Genomic DNA, 19,892 nt, shown 5'->3' with positions numbered 1-19,892 from the left:
TGCCAGATCTGAAAATAAAAATTTAACTGTCGGAGTTTGTAGTATATCTTTTTCTATCTTTAACAGCACATAAATCGGGCTATCACAATATGCTTTAAAATATTTTGTTTTTAAGTATTAATTATTATTCAACTTAAAATAAATGCTAACACTAAATAATAATAAAACACGATTATAGAATATATAACTCGAAAACAGTAAAAACAAGAGAAATTTTAAATTATAATAATGTAAAAACTACATTAAAGTTTTATTTAAACAGAGAAAAAATACTGTCTAAGTTTAACTTCTTTCATGTTAATAAAATAATGTCAATATTACAAAATCTCTTAAATTGGTGAGGTTAAGAATGGAATGATCGTAGTAGCTCTTAACTCTTATAATATACATAAACTTCGATTGGAGCATTTAAATACATATTTAGCACCAGAAGTAATCTTGGATATTTGGTACGATTATATACACATAAAATACATGCAACAATGCAATAATAAATTTTTCTGCCTAAAATCAAAAATGAATGTTTTAGTTTATCTTTCCTACATATATCCCATAGTTATGAAACAAAAAGGACAGCCAGAAATGGGATTTGTACGTATTATTCTGATGAGAATGTTGTTTCAGATTTCGCTATGAAACTTTTCCAAAATAAAATATTTCATATCTTTGTCAGTTTCCAGTGAAATTTATTGGTAATTGACGATTTTCTTCCATATTCAATTCAATTAAAATGTTTTAACTTTTACCAAAAGGATGGATCATAAGGTTTTTCCCGAATTGGAGTCGAAAACGGAACCGTTCGTTTCTTTGTCGTACGATATAACGCTATCACAGCTCAAGTAATCCATATCCGTCAACTGTCGCTTAATCATCAGGTGCGGGGTTTTCCTTACGTGTCTTTCCTTTAAAAACTTCGGTATCATCTGCTTACGTTCCATCAAATACTCGATTATAACTCTTTCGAAGAAGAGAGCTATGACGAAATTGAAAGACGCTAAAGCGAGGATTACGTAAGACAGCAGGGTATCCTTCGGCATTCGGAGCTGGAGAAAGGTCGCCAGCCATTTCGCGGGGGAGACGGTTATGTAGACGCAAATGGCGGTCATGATTATCAGACTGGCCATTAGCCTCTTATTAGTGACCACGGAGCGGCGGTACGGCGCACCGTGGCTGAACACTATCACCATAATCACGTACTGGAATATAGAAATCGTGAATATGGCGTAGTTCTCCCAGCACTCGTTCGCCTCCTCGCCCTCGTACGTGTGCCTCACGTACCAGGGGAACGTCGTCAGCGCCAAGTAACTCAGATACTGCGCTATCGCGATGATCGACAGCTGCCCGAGCAGCGACATCAGCGGCACCAGGCTCAACAGCGACGTCAGCGGCGGCACCGGGAACAGCCGCCCCGCGTACGCCTCCGTCATGCCGAAGAAGAAGGCGAAGTTGACGATCAGCGCCACGTCGATGAACAGGAACTGGAAGTCGGTGAGGTTGGAGTCGAAGTAGTAGAGGAAGGCGACGGAGAGGAACTCGGCCAGCGAGTAGGCCACCATGAACTTGAAGACGCCGGCGCCGGTGGCGAGCGCGGCGCGGCCCTCGCGCAGCAGGCGCGGCGCGGCGGCCACGTGGCGCGCCAGCAGCGGCGCCGCGGCCGAGCTCTCGCCCGCCGCCAGCGACACGCCCGCGTGCGCCGCCCGCAGCGCGCCGCAGTCGTTGGCGCCGTCACCGCACATGCCTGCACACGGGCGGTCAGCTGGGGGGCGAACGGGCGCACAGACGCCAGTGACATTAGAAGCGGCGCAAGCGCGTTACCGACCTCGCTCTCGACGCTCCCTAAAGACTCTGGCTACCGTACGCTCAAAATCAAAACTACCCTTATTCAAATAGGCTCCAAAAACACCTTCCAGTCGTTATTTTAGGAATTAAACTTTTAATTATTTTTAAAAGTGAAGCTACCACAGGTTCAGAATGCAGATTCTACAGAGAAGAACCGGCAAGAAAACAGTAGTTACTTTAAAAAATATATATAAACTATATTTTTTAACCAATTTGATAATATCTTGCTTTATCATCTATGACTGTATGTAATCCTGCACCGGGTAATAAGCTTTAGCTATTATAATATTTCCTGGTTTCATTTTCGATATAAATTAACAAGTAGTCCTTTGACCTACAAGGCAGCACTTCGCACGTTTAAAAACTAAAAGATTTTTTTTTATCTGTCAACACTATACAAACCATCATCATCCCTAGCCGTAGTCACCTCATTCTTTTTCCGTGTGAAGCAACGAGCGGACACGTTCCCTTGTAGCCGTTGAAAGTATCGCTTATTATCTTTATCACGTTATAATAATTGTTTTTTACCATGCCAAAGAGGACAAGGTGGAGTATTATATACAAAAGTTAGACAAAGTACGGAACAAACATCGTCGTAAGCGACGACGCTTAGAGGATTCAAAATCTTCCTCAGGCCAGGATAATCAACAAGGTTAGCTTATTTATCAATATTTTTTAATACCATTCAAGTGCTATACAAAATAAAAGTCTTGTACGATGTATTTTGCCATAGATTCAAACTTGAACGCGGCAATACTAATTTAAGGACTATTGTAGTGTCGTAATAAAAGGTCTTCTCAGAAGGTGTCGATCGAATATATTTATTGAATATAAAATGGCAATATTTATATAAAAGTATTAACAATAAAATACTATGTATAACAATAGTTGATAAGTTTTATGACCAATCAGAGAATGTTTATTAGTTAAGCCTTGCGTCTCTTTCCCGCACGTGGCTATCTCTTTCTTCGCGCGTGCCGCTGTCGATGACTCGTGCGTATCGTAAAAACTCAGGATGTGCGGTAGCGCAGAGCGATAATTAATTATAAATAGGACAGACGTTCCCGCGACTCGCTCCTTTCGGCGGCGATCGGCGCGGTGAACGGACGTCTGACGTGTATTTGACTCGGCGGCGGCGTAATTATACTTCGTGAAGATATAAATGAAGAATACTTGCAAATTGGCTTGAATACTTCGGTGAAGATCTGTGCATGTAATTGCTGGTGCATCCGCTTGCATGGTGTGCTGTGCTACTTTCAAACACTTCTTTTCAGAGCTAAAGACGTCTTGTTTCTCGAACATAAAACAGTTCTTTTGAGAGCTTAACAATCTTGTTTCACGAACATTAAAACAGCTCTTTTCAGAGCTATGTACTTCCTGTTTCACGAACGCGTCAATGTTTCTTGGTAACGGTAATGGTTTGAGGTTATGAACGGTAAAGGTATTTTTAAGGTAAAAGTATCGGTAAGGTTAAATGGTTAAAAGGTAACGGTATCAGGTAAGTTATATTGTAGTAGCCTCATTGAATTACTATTACTACTTAAGTAATAATAATAGTTCGATGTGGTAGGTAGCCACACTAATAATACCTACCCGCCATAGATTCAATAAATGAACGAGGCGTTATGGATTCGATTACGAACCATAATTTTATCGCGAGTTATAATCTTTTATTTCCGATGTCGTTATATACATCTTCTAGCAGACAGGTCTTTTAGGAGACATTTATGGAATGGAGAATTACCAAGATTCTCATCAATGCTCGGAGCCTGATGAAGTAATTACCGAAGGCTTGTCGGAGTCTGCTATGACTCAACAAATGGAGCAGTCTGTAGCACCAGCACCTGATTAGACGTCGGAACTCGCACCGGGACTGGCACAGGAACCGACACAGGAGCCGGCAGCCGGTTGATGATCTCGAGCCGCAATTGGACCCGGAGATCCTGTCAGCCCTTGGCGAGGAGACCGATCAGGGACCAATTTGTGGTCAAGAAATACACAGTAATCTGTCCCAGTTGTGGTTGCCGTTATTAAAAAAGGGTATGACGAAAGAGGTCCGTGAAAAAATTCTTAAGGAATATGTTATACCTAGTAACTGTATGTTATTACAAGCCCCCAAACTAAATATTGAGCTTTCGGCTGCGATCGCGGAAATGGTTAGGATACGCGACAAAAAAGTCGAGACGATGCAACAACAGTTAAGTTCGGGCATAACTGCAATTAGCAGGGCGTCATTACTTACGTATGATAATAATAAAATTGAAGCTATCAAAACTTTGAATGACGCTTGCCGGATTTTATGCGACTTACATTGCTCGGAAACACAGGCTCGAATCAAAATGGTAACGCCTGGATTGACAAAGTCCTTTTTAAATATAATACAAGATAGCGAAAGAGGCGAAACGTTGTTCGGTAATACATTACCGGGCAAAATTAGGGCTGCGAAGACGGTCGAGAAGCAGGGCCTGCAGATCAAAAAGACTGGCCCAGTAACAAGACCGAGCACAGTTTGCCAGACCCAGAATTCGCCTGCGCGTCAACAGTTCCAGGGAAACTGGGCAGGACCTTCTCGTTACCCGACGAGCAGGGGAGGGGGCAAGGAGGTCACAGGCGATAGGCGTTGGGGGCGATCGGCAACCTGCCGAACGGCCCCAACGGCGGCTGCAACGACGTCGCAGCCCAACACCGAACAGGGACGCTCGCGTGCCCCTACTCGACAGTAACACACGTATTCATGCCGGCCGAGTACAGTTTTTTGTCAAATGTTGGAAGCGTGTTACAAACAATGTTAGTATTATTAACTGGATACGCGACGGAATACCTATTCCGTTTACGCACACGCCATTTCAATCTTTTGTTCCTCCGCTCGCGTGGTCGCAATTCGAGTACCGTGAGATGTTTTTGGCTGTCGGGAATTTGAGTTAGGAGCCATTACACAAGTTTAAACCACCTCTGATCAGGTTATTTCTAGTACTTTTTTAACACCAAAACCTAATGAAGGAAGTAGGCTCATTCTTAATTTCATATCGTTGAACCGTTTTATACCTAAAATTCATTTTAAAATGGAGGGCAGTAGAACTGTCAGCAAATTAGTACAAAGTAATTGGTTTATGGCCACTATAGACATGAAGGAATCGTATTTGCTCATTCCTATACATAAACGCGCACACACGCAACACGCAAATGCCTAAGATCTAATTATCGCGCCAAACTCGACCGAAGTGATAACGTGCGAGTTTAGTGCCTTACCTTACGGACTCGCTATAGCACCGAGGTGTTTTACTAAGATTGTTAGAGATCGTTGAGAAAGTCTTATAAATTTCTAGAATTTATTTATAACACCATTGATATGACCTAATGTTTACCGTTAGAGAAACGAAATAAGATTGCTGATTTGGTCAAAAAGTACTTAAGATTACCTAGGGTTTCAATACGCGAATTTTCTCAGTTGATAGGAGTTCTAGTATCAGCGTGCCCAGCGTTGCGTTACGGCTGGCTGTATACCAAGTTGTTAGAGAGGAGTAAATATTTGTTGCTACAACAACACGGTACGTTTGATACCAGAGTTAAGCTTCCTCGAACAATTTTAAATGATCTCAACTGGTGGAATGAGAATATTTATAAAGTAAATATTGCAATTAGAAAGCCTAGTTTTGCACTCGAAATTTATGCAGATCCCCATTCCCCATTTGAACAATCTTGCTCGAGACATTTGGCGGTGGTGCGAGATGCGAAAGTTGTGGTTATTCGCTTCGTACATTAACACAAAAGATAATGTCGAAGCCGACGATAAAGTCACGCGAAATAAACCCCGAAATTGAATGGGAGTTATCAGAATCTGCGTTTAATTACATCGTCAGTAGATTAGGTAATTCCGAGGTCGACTTATTCGCTTCTCGCATCAACGCAGTGTCCCGAACATCATTTCAGCCTATTGCAGTCCACTGCTGGACATAGGCCTCCACAAGTTCGCGCCAAAAATGCGTGAACTCATGTGTGTTGCCCATAGTCACCACGCTGGGCAGGCGGGTTGGTGACCGCAGGGCTGGCTTTGTCGCACCTAAGACGTAAAGACGTACTTTTAAATAGCTGCCCGTCTTCAGTCTGTGTCTTTCAAAGCCAGCGGTTAGATGGTTATCCCGCCATCGGCCGGCTTCTTAAGTTCCAAGGTGGTAGTGGAACCTTGTTATCCCTTAGTCGCCTCTTACGACACCCACGGGAAGAGAGTGGGTGGCTATATTCTTTCCCTATTCTATATTCGTCCCGAATATATGTCCTGGAAACCAGACCCCGACGCTATTAACGTAGATGCATTTACTATAAGCTGGCATAAGAAATTCTTTTGCGCTTTTCCACCATTTTCTCTTATTTTAAACTGCACCCAAAAAAATATTTATGATAAGGCCACAGGAATTCTAGTATTCACTATGTGGCCTTCGCAAACATAGTTTCCGCAACGAATGGATTTATTGATAGCGGATATAGTTATTTTAAATCCACGTCCAAACCTAGTATTGTCACATTCCAGACAACAACACCCGCTACACCACACTCTTACCCTGGGCTCGCCTTCTCTCGCCGCGGCACGCCCCCGACCGCCCTGCGTCTGATGCTCAGCTCACTATCAGATAGCACTATCAAGCAGTATAGCGTTTGTTTTAAGCAGTGGTGGCAGTACTGTCGAAACAATAATTGTGACGTGTTCGACAGTTCTGTCACCCACATAATAACTTTTGACTAAGTGAACTTTATGAAAAAGGCGCCACCTTTGGGTCGCTAAGTAACCATAGATCGGTACTATCGCTGCTGAATGGAAATAATTTAGCATCCGACGAGTACGTGAAGAGGTTGCCAAAGGGAATATTTAGATTAAGACCGTCCCTACCGAAATATCCGAGTACGTGGGATCCCCAAATTGTACTTGACCACGTCTCTAAATGGGTTTCCATAACCAACTAAAACTAGATAGACTGACCCAAAAGCTTGGTGGTTTTGCTAGCCCTGAGTACCGAACACAGGTGCAAATCTTTTCACTCATAAAACTTTATAATATTAAAATTAATCCAAATTTTATCGAAATACCTATAACAGATATTATAAAGACTTCCGGTATAGGCAGGGCTTAGCCAGTTTTAAATCTGCCGTATTTCAGGGAGAGGAGAAGTATTTGAGGCCTCCGAATATCGACTACCTTTTAATTACTGTGAAGCGTCCTCACAGGAACGCGACAGCGTAGCCTATAAGCAGGTGGATCAAGCAGGCACTATGCGCGAGTGGCATTGACGTGAAAGTCTTCGGCGCACACAGCGCCCACCACGCTGCCACTTCGGCGGCGCGTGCGCCCGGCCTTAATCTAGATCTCATCAAAAAGACTGCGGGCTGGACCCGTAACTCCCAGACCTTTGCTAAAGATTATGACCTATGAATATATAATAGAAAGATCTAATTTCGCAGAAAGTGTTTGTCTGCCAAATAATACAAATAATAATTAATTGTTAAGAAATATAAATCGTGATTTCTGTTATTTAGTGTTTTATTTCAAATCAAATATTCTATGTAGTAGTAAGACACATAAAAGGTAACAAAACCTGAACATCTACTTGTTAGTTTATATCGACAATGAAACCAGGAAATATTATATATGATCAAACGAACTTCTAAATTGAAGTTCGATCAATATAACTGGTTTCGTTAGGAGATATAAACTACCCAACCCTCCCAATAACCCAGTTTTGTTACCTAACATCAGTAAGTATTCTTAAATATTAACTCTAAAAAGAATGAGGTGACTACGGCTAGGGATGACAGGTTCGCATAGTGTTGACAGATACAAAAAAAAAAATCTTTTAAACTTTTTAAACGTGCGAAGTGTTGCCTTGTAGGTCAAAGGACTACTTGTTAATTTATATCTTTAAATGAAACCAGTCATATTATACTGATCGAACTTCACTTTAGAAGTTCGTTTGATCATATAATTTCTTTTTAATCCAAACTTTAAATTTATACTCAGACAATTTCAATATCGTTTGTGGGATTTCATTATGCATGCGAATAAAAAATGGAGACGTTTACTTTACAGTCAGAAACATGAGTTACAATTTTGTTATACCTTCTCGTGACAAAAAAGCAACACTGCAAGAGAACAGTATTATTTAGCTGTGACCTTCCGTAAGGTTGAGGCACTTCCTCAGACGAGCTGCTCCGGATTATGAACAAAATATTTCCTGCTGTGCCCTACCTCAATAATAATTAAAGTACCCTCTTATACACTATATATGTATGACATATTGACTATAATACTGTTGGTTCACACTGATAAAATAAAGTTAGAGCGGCATCCCAGTTCCCACAATACGCAAAAAAAAATATATAAAACGCCGTCCCTGCCCTATATCGCCGCCCGTACTCACCGACGTAGTAACCCATCGCCTGATAGTCCTGCACCAGCTGTTGCTTTTGATCGGGAGCCATTCGAGCGAACACTGCACCTCGTGCGATTACACGGTGCACTAGTGCACTGGGGCGCGAGCGGAGCTCCTGCGGGGGAGGGGGTACATCTATAACTTCCTAGTCACCTTAACAGCTAGTTGGACCTAGCCGTTCACCGAACACGTAAAGTTGATACTGATAGATGGGATTTTAAAAATTAAACGAATTTTTAAGCTAGTAATTTTAATAATTCTTGAAAAATGTACAGGATATAGAAGTGCTTTAGAAGAAATAGACAGAAAAAACTAGTAAATTGATGGTTCATACTAAAAAATTACATTATTGTTTCAATGTCAGTGTCAGCGCCATTAAAATATTACCGTCCACGCGTCCCCGGTCATGACAACTTTGTACTGAGGCTCCCCGGGCGCCGCCTCCGCGTCCCCGGAGCCCCACGAGCCGTGTCCGCTGTCCGCAGTGCTGCCGTACTCGCGGTCGAGGGACACGCGACCGCCTACACTCACCTATTTTTAACATAACAAATTAATAATTTCGACAATAAAAGTTTTAAAAATATACGGTTCTGCCTCACATACTTATCGTCTAATCAGAATTTTAGACCTTCCAGTATGAACCTTAGTTCATAGGTTAGCTTAGAATCACCTCACGCATCATAACCGTACAACGCATCCTTGTACCTTATTAGATTTATACAGTAGCGAATATATTTTTATATTTACATGATCTTTTATTTCATATAAGCATTTGCAGTTCGGTTGTAAATTACATAAATACCAAAAAATATATATTTTTATGAGTACAAAAATATTTTGTAGCTAGACGAGATTAAGTTCTCAACAAAGGAACCTTAAGTGTTTATATGTAGGACTAGCTCAATCTACTACTACTACTTCAATCCCAACCGTGCATTATTTAACGTCTATTGCAGGAATTCACAAAGTCCCGAGTCTTTCAGTGGCAGACATGAACGAAAACGAAATTTTAAACTGATAAGTATTTTTGTCAACTAGGGTTTTTAAAGTCAATTATCAATTGTTACAATCTAGCTATCGGAATCTGAGCTATCAGTTAACTTTGGAAAAGGGGGTCAGGGGTATAAATTCATTTTGAAATGGGATCGCTTGCTCATAACAGTTTGTGTATTTTTGATCCAGTGGGCAACAGTTTGTGTACTTCTGATCTAGTGCGCAACAGTTTGTGTATGTCTGATCTAGTGCGCAACAGTTTGTGTACTTCTGATCTAGTGCGCAACAGTTTGTGTACTTCTGATCTAGTGCGCAACAGTTTGCGTATGTCTGATCTAGTGCGCAACAGTTTGTGTACTTCTGATCTAGTGCGCAATAGTTTGTGTATTTTTGATCCAGTGGGCAAAAGTTGGTGTACTTCTGATCTAGTGCGCAACAGTTTGTGTGCTTCTGATCTAGTGCGCACCAGTTTGTGTATTTGTGATCTAGTGCGCAACAGTGTATTTCTGATCTAGTGCGCAACAGTGTATTTCTGATCTAGTACGCAACAGTTTGTGTACTTCTGATCTAGTGCGCAACAGTTAGTGTATGTCTGATCTAGTACGTTAGTACAAGCAGACGTACCCCGTGGCGCGTGCTCTCGCAGAACAGCTGCCCGCCGGCAGCAGTGATGCGTACGACCCGCTCGCCCGCCAGGATGCCGCACTCGCGCGCCACGCTCACGGCCGTGTGGATGTTGTCGCCTACACAACAAAACCTCACAACTAGACTACACTATTTTTTTCATACTAGGTCGACCGCTACCCCTGATCTTCACCTCTGGTCGTAACTCACCACAATTACACGAAGCTGCTTGAAAATCGTATTCTTTGGCTATGATTTTTTTTATGGTTGAGGTGATTCCCCAGTTAGTGCTCTCGTCAGATATTCTCGTGGTGAGTAAGACTACTAGCTAGCAGGGAAGGTTGGGGTAAGGATCAGGAATGAGTATTTAATGCTACTAGTGTTGCTGGCGTCCAAATTCTACGACATCGATTTACTCAATCAGGTGGACCATATACTTGTTTGCTACCTTGTTGTATAAAAAAATTCACAAAAGTTTCCGAAATAAAAAGTTAATGTTTCCATACCAGTAATCATAACGACGTGTATATTGGCCTCCTTCAGTTCTCGAATGACGCTAGTAGCGGCTGGCTTCAAACGATTCTCCATTATGACCAGACCGAGAAATTCTAAGTCGATTTCAACCTGCAACAATAATATTAAATAAAAGTTTTTTTTGCAAATTACTTTTAATGACCTAATTTGAAACTTTTAGTTAAGAATACAACATCACTTTCCAAAATTCCTTATTGATACTTTTTTTTATATTATGATTTCCGATTTAGGTACTCATAACTACTTTACTGCATTACGACTTCACACAAAAGTAGTCAATTATCCCATTTGCGCACTTTGCTGTGACCCTGATTTATGCTTCTGGTGTTTTATGTTCGTTTCCCGCCCCACGTGTGGATGTAATATATGTATTTTTTTAAAAGTACATTTATCAAAAATGAAAAAAAAATATGCGTCTTCGACAGATAGCTGTTACATATACTTAATTACCTTGGGAACAGACGCCTATGTGTATGATATATTAATGAAAGAACTTATAATAACACTAAGTTTACTGTAAGTTACTCACCTCTTCTCTTTTCAACTTCTGTAATTGTTTATACGTAACTTCTAAAACTCGTGTAGACATAGCGATAACTCTGTAACCCTTTTCTGCGTACGAGCTCAATACTTCATCCAGATTGACGGGAACTAAACAATAAAAATTAAAAAAAATTATGTTTTTTACATATAGCATACTTTAGGACACGGGATCATAAAATAGTTCTGTGCGAAATTAATGGGTTAATGTATATATCAGGCTATCAGCATGTCAGTCTTTACTGTACTGGTCTTAAGTCGGTCTTAGGTTGATGCTAAAATATCAGTGAATCGGTGCATACAAGCGTACCAGAGTTTAAGTACCTCAGTATACCAATTTCAGTTAATTTGTGTTTCGAGTGTAAAAAACCTTTCAGTGTACCAGTGCTAAATGTACCAGAGTGTGAACGTCTCAGTGTATTGATAAGTCAGTCTATTGATGTGTCAGAGTATTGATGTATCCAGTGGCGTAGCTATCATAGGGCCAGGTGGTGCAGTGCACCAGGGCCCCGGAGCTCAGGGGGCCCTCTAACCTCAGCTTTGAAAAAAAAATATAATAAAATAAAATAAATTTAAAAAAAAAATCTTGTGAGCAGGCTCGAGCCTCGAGTCAAGATTTTTTTTATTTTTTTTTTTTCAAATCAACATCACCAATTATAGAACTCCTTATTCAACATTTTCAACACATGCGCCAAGCGTCCTCGATAAGCATGTGCTGTTTGTTATCGTTATTTCAGTTATTTGGTAGTTTGGATGAGTACGCCCGTAGCACATTGGATCAGCGATAAGCTCACATGCTTGACGGTCGTGAGATCAATTCGCCAATTCCACCCATCAACTTTTTAGGGAAGTTTTCATTCGCTCTTGCCTTGCATCAGTTCTCATTTATGATATTTGTGGCGATGTTTTCAACTTTCTGGGATCTGGGACTGGGACGTACTACAATAGTTGACGCTAGGCGTGTCGCTGACTGTTGTAATTCGTAATTCCCTACTATCAGCCTAATTTCATCAAGTATCACCACTAATGCTATGATTTCTATTCCACACATCCATCCATCTGGCATCAAATTCTGCTAGAACTCATTTTCGCTAAAAAAATTTCCGATGACAAAATATGTATGATACAGGTTGCAGCACAACGGTAACCGTATAATCTATGATAGCTCTCAACATGATCGACAACAAAAAATAAACAACGTTTTTCTAAACTCAACTATCAAACTAGGGATAAGTTCAACTCACTGCTTCCTATTCTTATTCCTATCAATAATTTTAAAGGCCAATACAAGTTCAAACAACGCGGAAAGAGGGGAGGAGGGCCCGATTCTTTCCCTATGCACCAGGGCCCTTGTCCCCCTAGCTACGCCACTGGATGTATCAGTGTGCTAGTGTGTCAGAGTACAAGTTCCATCAGTTACAAGTGTACTTACTAGTGTAACAATGTACCAGTCTCTTAGTATATCAGTGTATCAGTGTACTATGTCGTGTAGAGTCTAAGCATGTCAGAATACCATACTACCAATAATATGTCAGTGTAACAAAGTACCAGAGTGTGAACGCCTGACATGTTAAATCAGTTATCAGTATATCAGTATCCCAGTGTATCAGTGTACACTCACTCTGGTACAATACAACACAAGGTAACTGTGTCGATATACTATGATATGAATACAGTGATGTGTATCAGTGTACCAGTATATTAATATAAGAGTGTGTCAGTGTGTGTGTGACAGTACCAGTGTTCCAGTGTACCAGATTATGAACGTGACAGTGTACCAACACACCGGTATCCGGTCGACACAGTGTCCGCAAGGTCTCGGGCGCGCCCTTACAGTACACACGCAGAACATCCTCCCCCAACAGTCGTACGGCCACTGAAGCTCGTTGCAGTTGCGACACAAATTGGTACTGCTGCACTATCCCCACCTCTAGGGGCACCTGCGCATTATAATTATATATCACTTTAGGGACAATATTTGTTTTAATATAGAACTAAATTATATCTATGTTAATAAAAACTTAATTTGTATGAATAGATAAACTTCCTATATTTTCCTTTCTTATTCTATCAAGTTCGTTAACTGTAGTTTTTACTTATTATTAAATGAATTTTTTTTTTAATAACCCGAGTACAAGTCTAAAATTAAAACAAAAATTATTTTTAACTAATCAGACAAATGTCGAAAAAAACAAATCAAATGAACGTTCATCCATTATAATATCATTCATCATTACAGCCTATACAGTCCACTGCTGGACATAGGCTTACACAAGTTTAGGCCAAAAATAACGTGAACTCATGTGTTTTGCCAATCGTCACCACGCTGGGTTGGTGACCGCAGTACTGGCTTTGTCGCACCGAAGACGCTGCTGCCCGTCTTCGGCCTGTGTATTTAAAAGCCAGCAGTTAGATGGTTATCCCGGCACCTGTCGGCTTTTTAAGTTCCAAGGTGGTAGCGGAACTGTGTTAGCCCTTAGTCGCCTCTTGCGACACCCACGGGAAGAGAGGGGGTGGCTAAATTCTTTAGTACCGTAGCCACACAGTACCATTATAATAAAATCCATGTTATTAATAAAAATTACTACTTTAACTAACATGTAAATCGTCTACGTCTATATTAGCAGCGCCCCGTGGCTTTACCACTGTTGGAGTCAACATGTCGTAGTTTGCTTCTTCTGGCACATCCGGTTCTTCGAGTAGCCAGTTCGTTGACTCGAACATCTGAAAATAATTGTGATTAGTCATGAAAATAAATTAATAAGGCCGATCCCAATACAAATATCTTGGAAACATCGGGACAAAAGATAGTTTCACGGTCAATTTAAGTAATTTGAGTAGTAGGCTACAAAAGTTTGAAATGGCTTTTTACAGATTATTTACAAATTACCTTCAAATCCAGCGGATCGCCACCTAACTCCCCATTCAATAAAGTCAAACTATGACAGGAAGCCATTCCTATCTTCAATTCATGTAAGTCGTTTAATAGCCTTGGATCTCTTTGGGGTCTCCCTAAAATTGGTGGGGATGAGGCCGTACTGACTGGTACAACCCCCCACATGTCTAGACCGTCTTCTGTTAGTGTTCCTGTCTGGAAAATATGCCACAATTAAATACACCCCCTTTTAATAAATTGACTCTAAGCTTAGTTCGTGAAATTTAAAAATTCATGTCTGAAAGATGATACGGTGATTTGGAATTTGAATCCAGTTTTTAAAATAATTTAATAAATCACTAAACTATTTAGATTGGAAAAATTCAGGCCTGTCTTAACTATGAATTTATTTCATATTTCTAACATTGTTTAGAATCCTAGATCATTACAAAAATGATGCAAAAAATGTAATCAATAATCACCATATTGAATCCAAAAAATATTGGTAAAGACATTTTACCTTATCAAAGCAAAAGCAATCCAAGGATCCACTAACATTAACAGCTCTGGTGTTGAGACAAGTAATCCCAGCTTTTTTCAGTCTACCCACCGCGTACAATCGACCCACCGTCATGGCGGCGGGGAGGGCGGGAGGCACCACTATAGTTATTATATCTAGGGCTTTTATAATTATGTCTCGCACGGTCATCGCTCTGTATGCCTGAAAAGTGTAATTTTTATGAGTTAGATACAAATAGGTATCTGTCAGATGTCGATCAAAATTAAATGGGACCACATGGCAGGCACCAGCTTTCGATGAAAAAAAAAAAGATTCATCAAAATCGGTAGGTCCAATAAAAAAAAAACTTATGAGGACTTCCTCCTTTTTTTATAGTTGGTTAAGAAAAGTAATATCTATAATTTTATATAAAAAAGTATGTGTCAACACGCGACCGAAGTTTTATCACCTTAAGAACGATTACGTAATATTCATAAATATATTCATCTTTGTCTCGCTAGGGACGTTGCGCGGTAAAACGTTACCCTTGGGGAAGGTCACATCACAGCTCAGTGTTAGTGTTCACACGATTTCACTTTCCACGATTTTTTCATACCACGAGCTTATACATCGTTTCTTGATGTGTAAACTTCAAATAAAGAATCCTAATAATCGATAGGTATATAATGTTATGTATTGCTACTAATAAACAAAATCACCTACCTTCAGAGCCACTGTATACCCCAACCCCACAAGAGCTATGACGGCTAGAATTATAATAAATTTGTAGGAATCTCTGTCAAACTTAAAGTCCGCGGGCACGGGGTACAAAATACTCCTAACAAGTTCGCCCTTGGTTGTGTTGTATCCTGTTCGAAGAACCAACGCTCTATAACAAAAAGAAATTGGTCACGCCGTCGGTTTTTAATTTATGAGCTCTAATTATAAAATTATACAAGAAGTCAATTAAAAAAAATTAAATCCAGATTTTCAAGAACAGTCGTCAAATACAACACTGTATGATTCATAGGGGTCAAAAAGATAACACCAATTCAATATATTATACGAGAGGAGGTTAAAAAGTTCGCGGAATGACAGGGAAGGATAATGAAATGAAACATTAAACTATTTTTCCTTTTCAATGTATTCTCCCTTAACCCTACATTTATAACATTTATTAGATCTGTCAAATAACTTAGTAATACCGTCGAAAAAAAAAATGATTTGTCTTGGGCGTCAAAATAGGCTGAAATTGCCGACTTCACTTCATCATCGTCGCTAGTTTTTTTTCCACGCAGTTCTTTCTTCATTTTTGGAAACAAATAATAGTTGCTTGGGGCCAGGTCAAGGATGTAGGGTGGATGGTGCAGTTGTTCAAAACCACACAGGTGAATGGCAGCCGTCGCAACTTGGGTTGTGTGCACGGGCGCATTGTCGTGCAAAAAGAGGACGCCTTTTGTAAACTTTTCTCGCCTTTTTTCTTTAATAACTCTTTTAATTGATCTAGTAAAGAAGCGTAGTATTCTCCCGTTATGGAAACACCACGTTTCTTATAATCAATCAAAAGGATACCTTCCGTATCCCAAAAGATCGTGGCCATGATCTTTCCGGCCGATTAAGACACCATATACTTCTTAGGATGCCGTTTTTTTCCACTGCATCGACTCTTGCTTTGACTCAGATTCATAATAGTGAACCTAAGTTTAATCGCCAGTAGTAGTCGGGCAATAACTTCCTCCCTTTGACTTTCGACGCGCTCACGTTTTTGATGCGTAGAAAGCATCCTCGGAACCCATCTTGCACAGACTTTAGTCATATCAAGATGTTTATGTAGGATGTTCAAAATGGTTGTTTCTGATACTCCAACTAATGCTGCAAGCTGTTTTTTCTTTAGCTGGGCCATCTTCCGATACAAGTTTTCAAATTTTTCGATTATTTCTGGCGTGGTAGATTCAATCGGCCGTCCAGGTCGGGGGTCATCTTCAATGGAGTCCCTCCTTTGTTTGAAAAGGGTGTGCCATTGATAAATCATGGTTTTCCCAGTCCCCATAAACAGCTGACGTCTCTTGAAAAATGGTTTGAGGTGTCTTTCCTTGTTTGGTGAGAAACTTAATGACGGCACGATATTCATTTTTTTCCATAGTGGTCAGTTTCTTTCCGATTGACTTGTTTACTCGTTGATAACTCAGAAGCTAATAACCCGATTAGGCTGAAACTTGGTATATATACTAACAATAAGTCACCGAATTAGCGCATACCTGGATGAGTAAGCTCACCGCTAGCCACGCTAACCCCGCCATTCCGCAAACTTTTTGACCTCTCCTCGTACGTCAATAAAAATCCTCATTTCATCAATCTATTTTAATGAATTTTAATATTTGTCTACATCTGTATATGGTGTTACGATAAACGAATTAGTTAAAATGTATTATGTACTTACTTGACGGGTTCATTACTATAGTACCGAGTCTGTATGACCTTCGTACCGCAGAATATAACACTGGAGTTGTGTTCTTTCAAATCAAATTCTTTGTCCATTCTCGTTAAAGCTGTTTTTGTTACTGGTACAGATTCACCTATGAAGAAAATTTTAAAATAATAATAATTTCTGATGTACTATTAATAATAATATAATATATAAAGTGGATCCCATATTCCATTTACAATGTTATGTATTGCTATTAATACTAACGCTTTAGCCTGTAATATCCCACTACTGAGCATAGGCCTCTTTCCCCATGTAGGAGAAGAATCAGAGCTTAATCCACCACGCTGCTCCAATGCGTGTTGGCGGATATTTTTCCTACTATGAGTAACGATCGCTATCAGGTGTTTAGATAACAACCGGGACCGACGGCTTAACTTGCTCTCCGAGGCACGGTGAGAGAGTGGAGACCCACAAGGACTGCACAAACACCCAGACCACGGCAAACACTTGTATGGCCAAAACGAATGTTTGTCATATGCCGGGATCTAACCCGCAACCGTCAAGCTCAACAGGTACAATCCATGGCTGTAACCGTTGCGCCACGCGGCTATTAATACTAAACAGCGAATTAAATCAACCATAAATATAATAACACGTTAACAGGTAAAAAAAAATTCATACTAGTGTACTAATGCACGAGCATTGATTCCTCGGTGAAAGGATGGTTTGCAGGACAAAATTCAAGATATTTTGACTTTTTTGTGTGAAAGATACCTTTCCTCTAGAATGGGTTTAGAATGAAGAGCTGTCTATCTATCTATCTGTACAGTCGTGCACCTGTAACGGCCGAACCCAATATTCAATCTATCTCTGGTTATGTCCTACTAGAGACAGAAATATCTATCTATCATTCATTTTACTGACCCAATAAACTTGTCGACGATAGGCAATCTTATCCTTCAAAGCTGTCTATCGACGAGAGGGAGGATAGCTTACTAGAGATAACAGTTCGTATGAAAATGACAGTGTAAGCGTCCCAATAATAATAGAGTTCTATCTGTCAGTAACGTTGGTTATCTTTAGTAACAACAATATCCGATCTATAGTTTTCGGGGGATAGCTAAGATTTATTACTTGAAAAAGTATTTTCTTTGTTTAAAATTAAATTAATTTCGAGTGAAAAATAATGGCAGACTCAAGTTCAAGTAGCAGTTCAAGTGATATTGCTCTTTTGCAACAATTAATTGAATAAAAATAATATGTTTCTTGTGAAATAATACTTACTTTACTCATCTTGTGAATAAAACAAACAATTTGGTGAATGATTGTACCTATAATTTGCAATGATTTGTATAATTTGAATTTTGATTTGTAAAAAAATTATACAAATTCAAACGAAACAACGATTCAATAATGCGTAATGGCGTCGTAGCGTATTTTCGTGTCGTGTTAAAACGTTCCGTTACTAGATTTACCATGGATTCCATATTAAAATAATATCATTTATTATAAATTAAAAAGTCTGTGTAAAAATTAATTTGTCCATATTTTTATAAAACAAGATTACTTTAATATGAATAAAATTTGTATGACAAAATTAAATACTACAAAACATCTGTGTAACATAACTGAAGGTCGTTTGTGACGCTGCGTATACTGGAATGTAAGGAAGATCTCAGGTAGCCGGTCTATCTACAGCTAACTGGAGATAGTAGTCCCCTATGCGAATTATTGGGACAACTACAAAGGATAGATAGTTAGTTATTAGCAGTCGATGATAACTACCTATCTCTATCTTTAGATTGAATATTGGGTTCGGCCGTAAGTGTGTCACGTGCGCAGGGCTCACCGGTGAGCATACTCTCGTCCACCACGGCGGCTGGCCACGCGCCGCCCGCCCCACAGCCGCGCCGTGTACAGTTGTGCACCTGTAAGTGTGTCACGTGCGCAGGGCTCACCGGTGAGCATACTCTCGTCCACCACGGCGGCTGGCCACGCGCCGCCCGCCCCACAGCCGCGCCGTGTACAGTTGTGCACCTGTAAGTGTGTCACGTGCGCAGGGCTCACCGGTGAGCATACTCTCGTCCACCACGGCGGCTGGCCACGCGCCGCCCGCCCCACAGCCGCGCCGTGTACAGTTGTGCACCTGTAAGTGTGTCACGTGCGCAGGGCTCACCGGTGAGCATACTCTCGTCCACCACGGCGGCTGGCCACGCGCCGCCCGCCCCACAGCCGCGCCGTGTACAGTTGTGCACCTGTAAGTGTGTCACGTGCGCAGGGCTCACCGGTGAGCATACTCTCGTCCACCACGGCGGCTGGCCACGCGCCGCCCGCCCCACAGCCGCGCCGTGTACAGTTGTGCACCTGTAAGTGTGTCACGTGCGCAGGGCTCACCGGTGAGCATACTCTCGTCCACCACGGCGGCTGGCCACGCGCCGCCCGCCCCACAGCCGCGCCGTGTACAGTTGTGCACCTGTAAGTGTGTCACGTGCGCAGGGCTCACCGGTGAGCATACTCTCGTCCACCACGGCGGCTGGCCACGCGCCGCCCGCCCCACAGCCGCGCCGTGTACAGTTGTGCACCTGTAAGTGTGTCACGTGCGCAGGGCTCACCGGTGAGCATGCTCTCGTCCACCACGGCGGCGCCACTGAGCAGCGCGGCGTCGCACAGCAGCGTGCAGCCGCGCGGCGGCAGCAGCAGCACGTCGCCGGGGCACAGCGCGCGGCTGGCCACGCTCCGCCCGCCCCACAGCCGCACCGTTTCCGCGCCCTCCACCGTGGCGCGTAGGCTCTCTTGGTTCTGCGACACCAATCGACGAAACTCAGTGAACCGTTGCTAGTTACCAATGGTTTATTTAACACCATTTAGTCTAATGCACCGTTCCGCAAAATTAACCAATAGTGTGAGCGGGTATTATACAAAATATAAGTAAAACTTAAGGGGGTATCGAACAAAACCGTCTGATGTTAAATGACTACCATGAGTCAACTCCTCTTATATTGCAGATGTCCATGGACCTCTGCAACATAAGAGGAGTTGGGGGTACATTATCGGCCTTTAGGGAAAAGATGAAAACCCCCAAATTATAACGCTCAGGGAAAACCTCACAAGGAAGATCAATCCACAGTTTGCATGTAC

The 19,892-nt window shown here is 41.3% G+C and overlaps 1 protein-coding gene across 1 annotated transcript in view; it reads right to left on the bottom strand.

Moving 5' to 3' along the window:
* Positions 1-213: 213 nt before the first annotated feature.
* The window catches only part of LOC123666517 (polyamine-transporting ATPase 13A3-like), a 36,107-nt gene continuing 16,428 nt past the window's right edge, over positions 214-19,892 (bottom strand). Inside the window, exons 7-19 of the mRNA XM_045600599.1 lie at positions 19,367-19,553; positions 16,767-16,902; positions 15,050-15,215; positions 14,348-14,548; positions 13,843-14,043; positions 13,551-13,676; positions 12,739-12,892; positions 10,942-11,063; positions 10,385-10,502; positions 9,879-9,997; positions 8,649-8,792; positions 8,250-8,376; positions 214-1,738 (exon numbers count right to left, since the gene is read on the bottom strand). Coding sequence (XP_045456555.1) covers positions 759-1,738; positions 8,250-8,376; positions 8,649-8,792; positions 9,879-9,997; positions 10,385-10,502; positions 10,942-11,063; positions 12,739-12,892; positions 13,551-13,676; positions 13,843-14,043; positions 14,348-14,548; positions 15,050-15,215; positions 16,767-16,902; positions 19,367-19,553 — 2,781 coding nt within the window. The 3' untranslated portion in view covers positions 214-758. The remainder of the gene's footprint in view (positions 1,739-8,249; positions 8,377-8,648; positions 8,793-9,878; positions 9,998-10,384; positions 10,503-10,941; positions 11,064-12,738; positions 12,893-13,550; positions 13,677-13,842; positions 14,044-14,347; positions 14,549-15,049; positions 15,216-16,766; positions 16,903-19,366; positions 19,554-19,892) is intronic.

The sequence above is a fragment of the Melitaea cinxia genome, chromosome 26 (genome assembly GCF_905220565.1).
Source record: "Melitaea cinxia chromosome 26, ilMelCinx1.1, whole genome shotgun sequence".
In the NCBI taxonomy this organism is placed as follows: domain Eukaryota; kingdom Metazoa; phylum Arthropoda; class Insecta; order Lepidoptera; family Nymphalidae; genus Melitaea; species Melitaea cinxia.
This window is presented reverse-complemented; position numbering and strand designations above follow the sequence as displayed.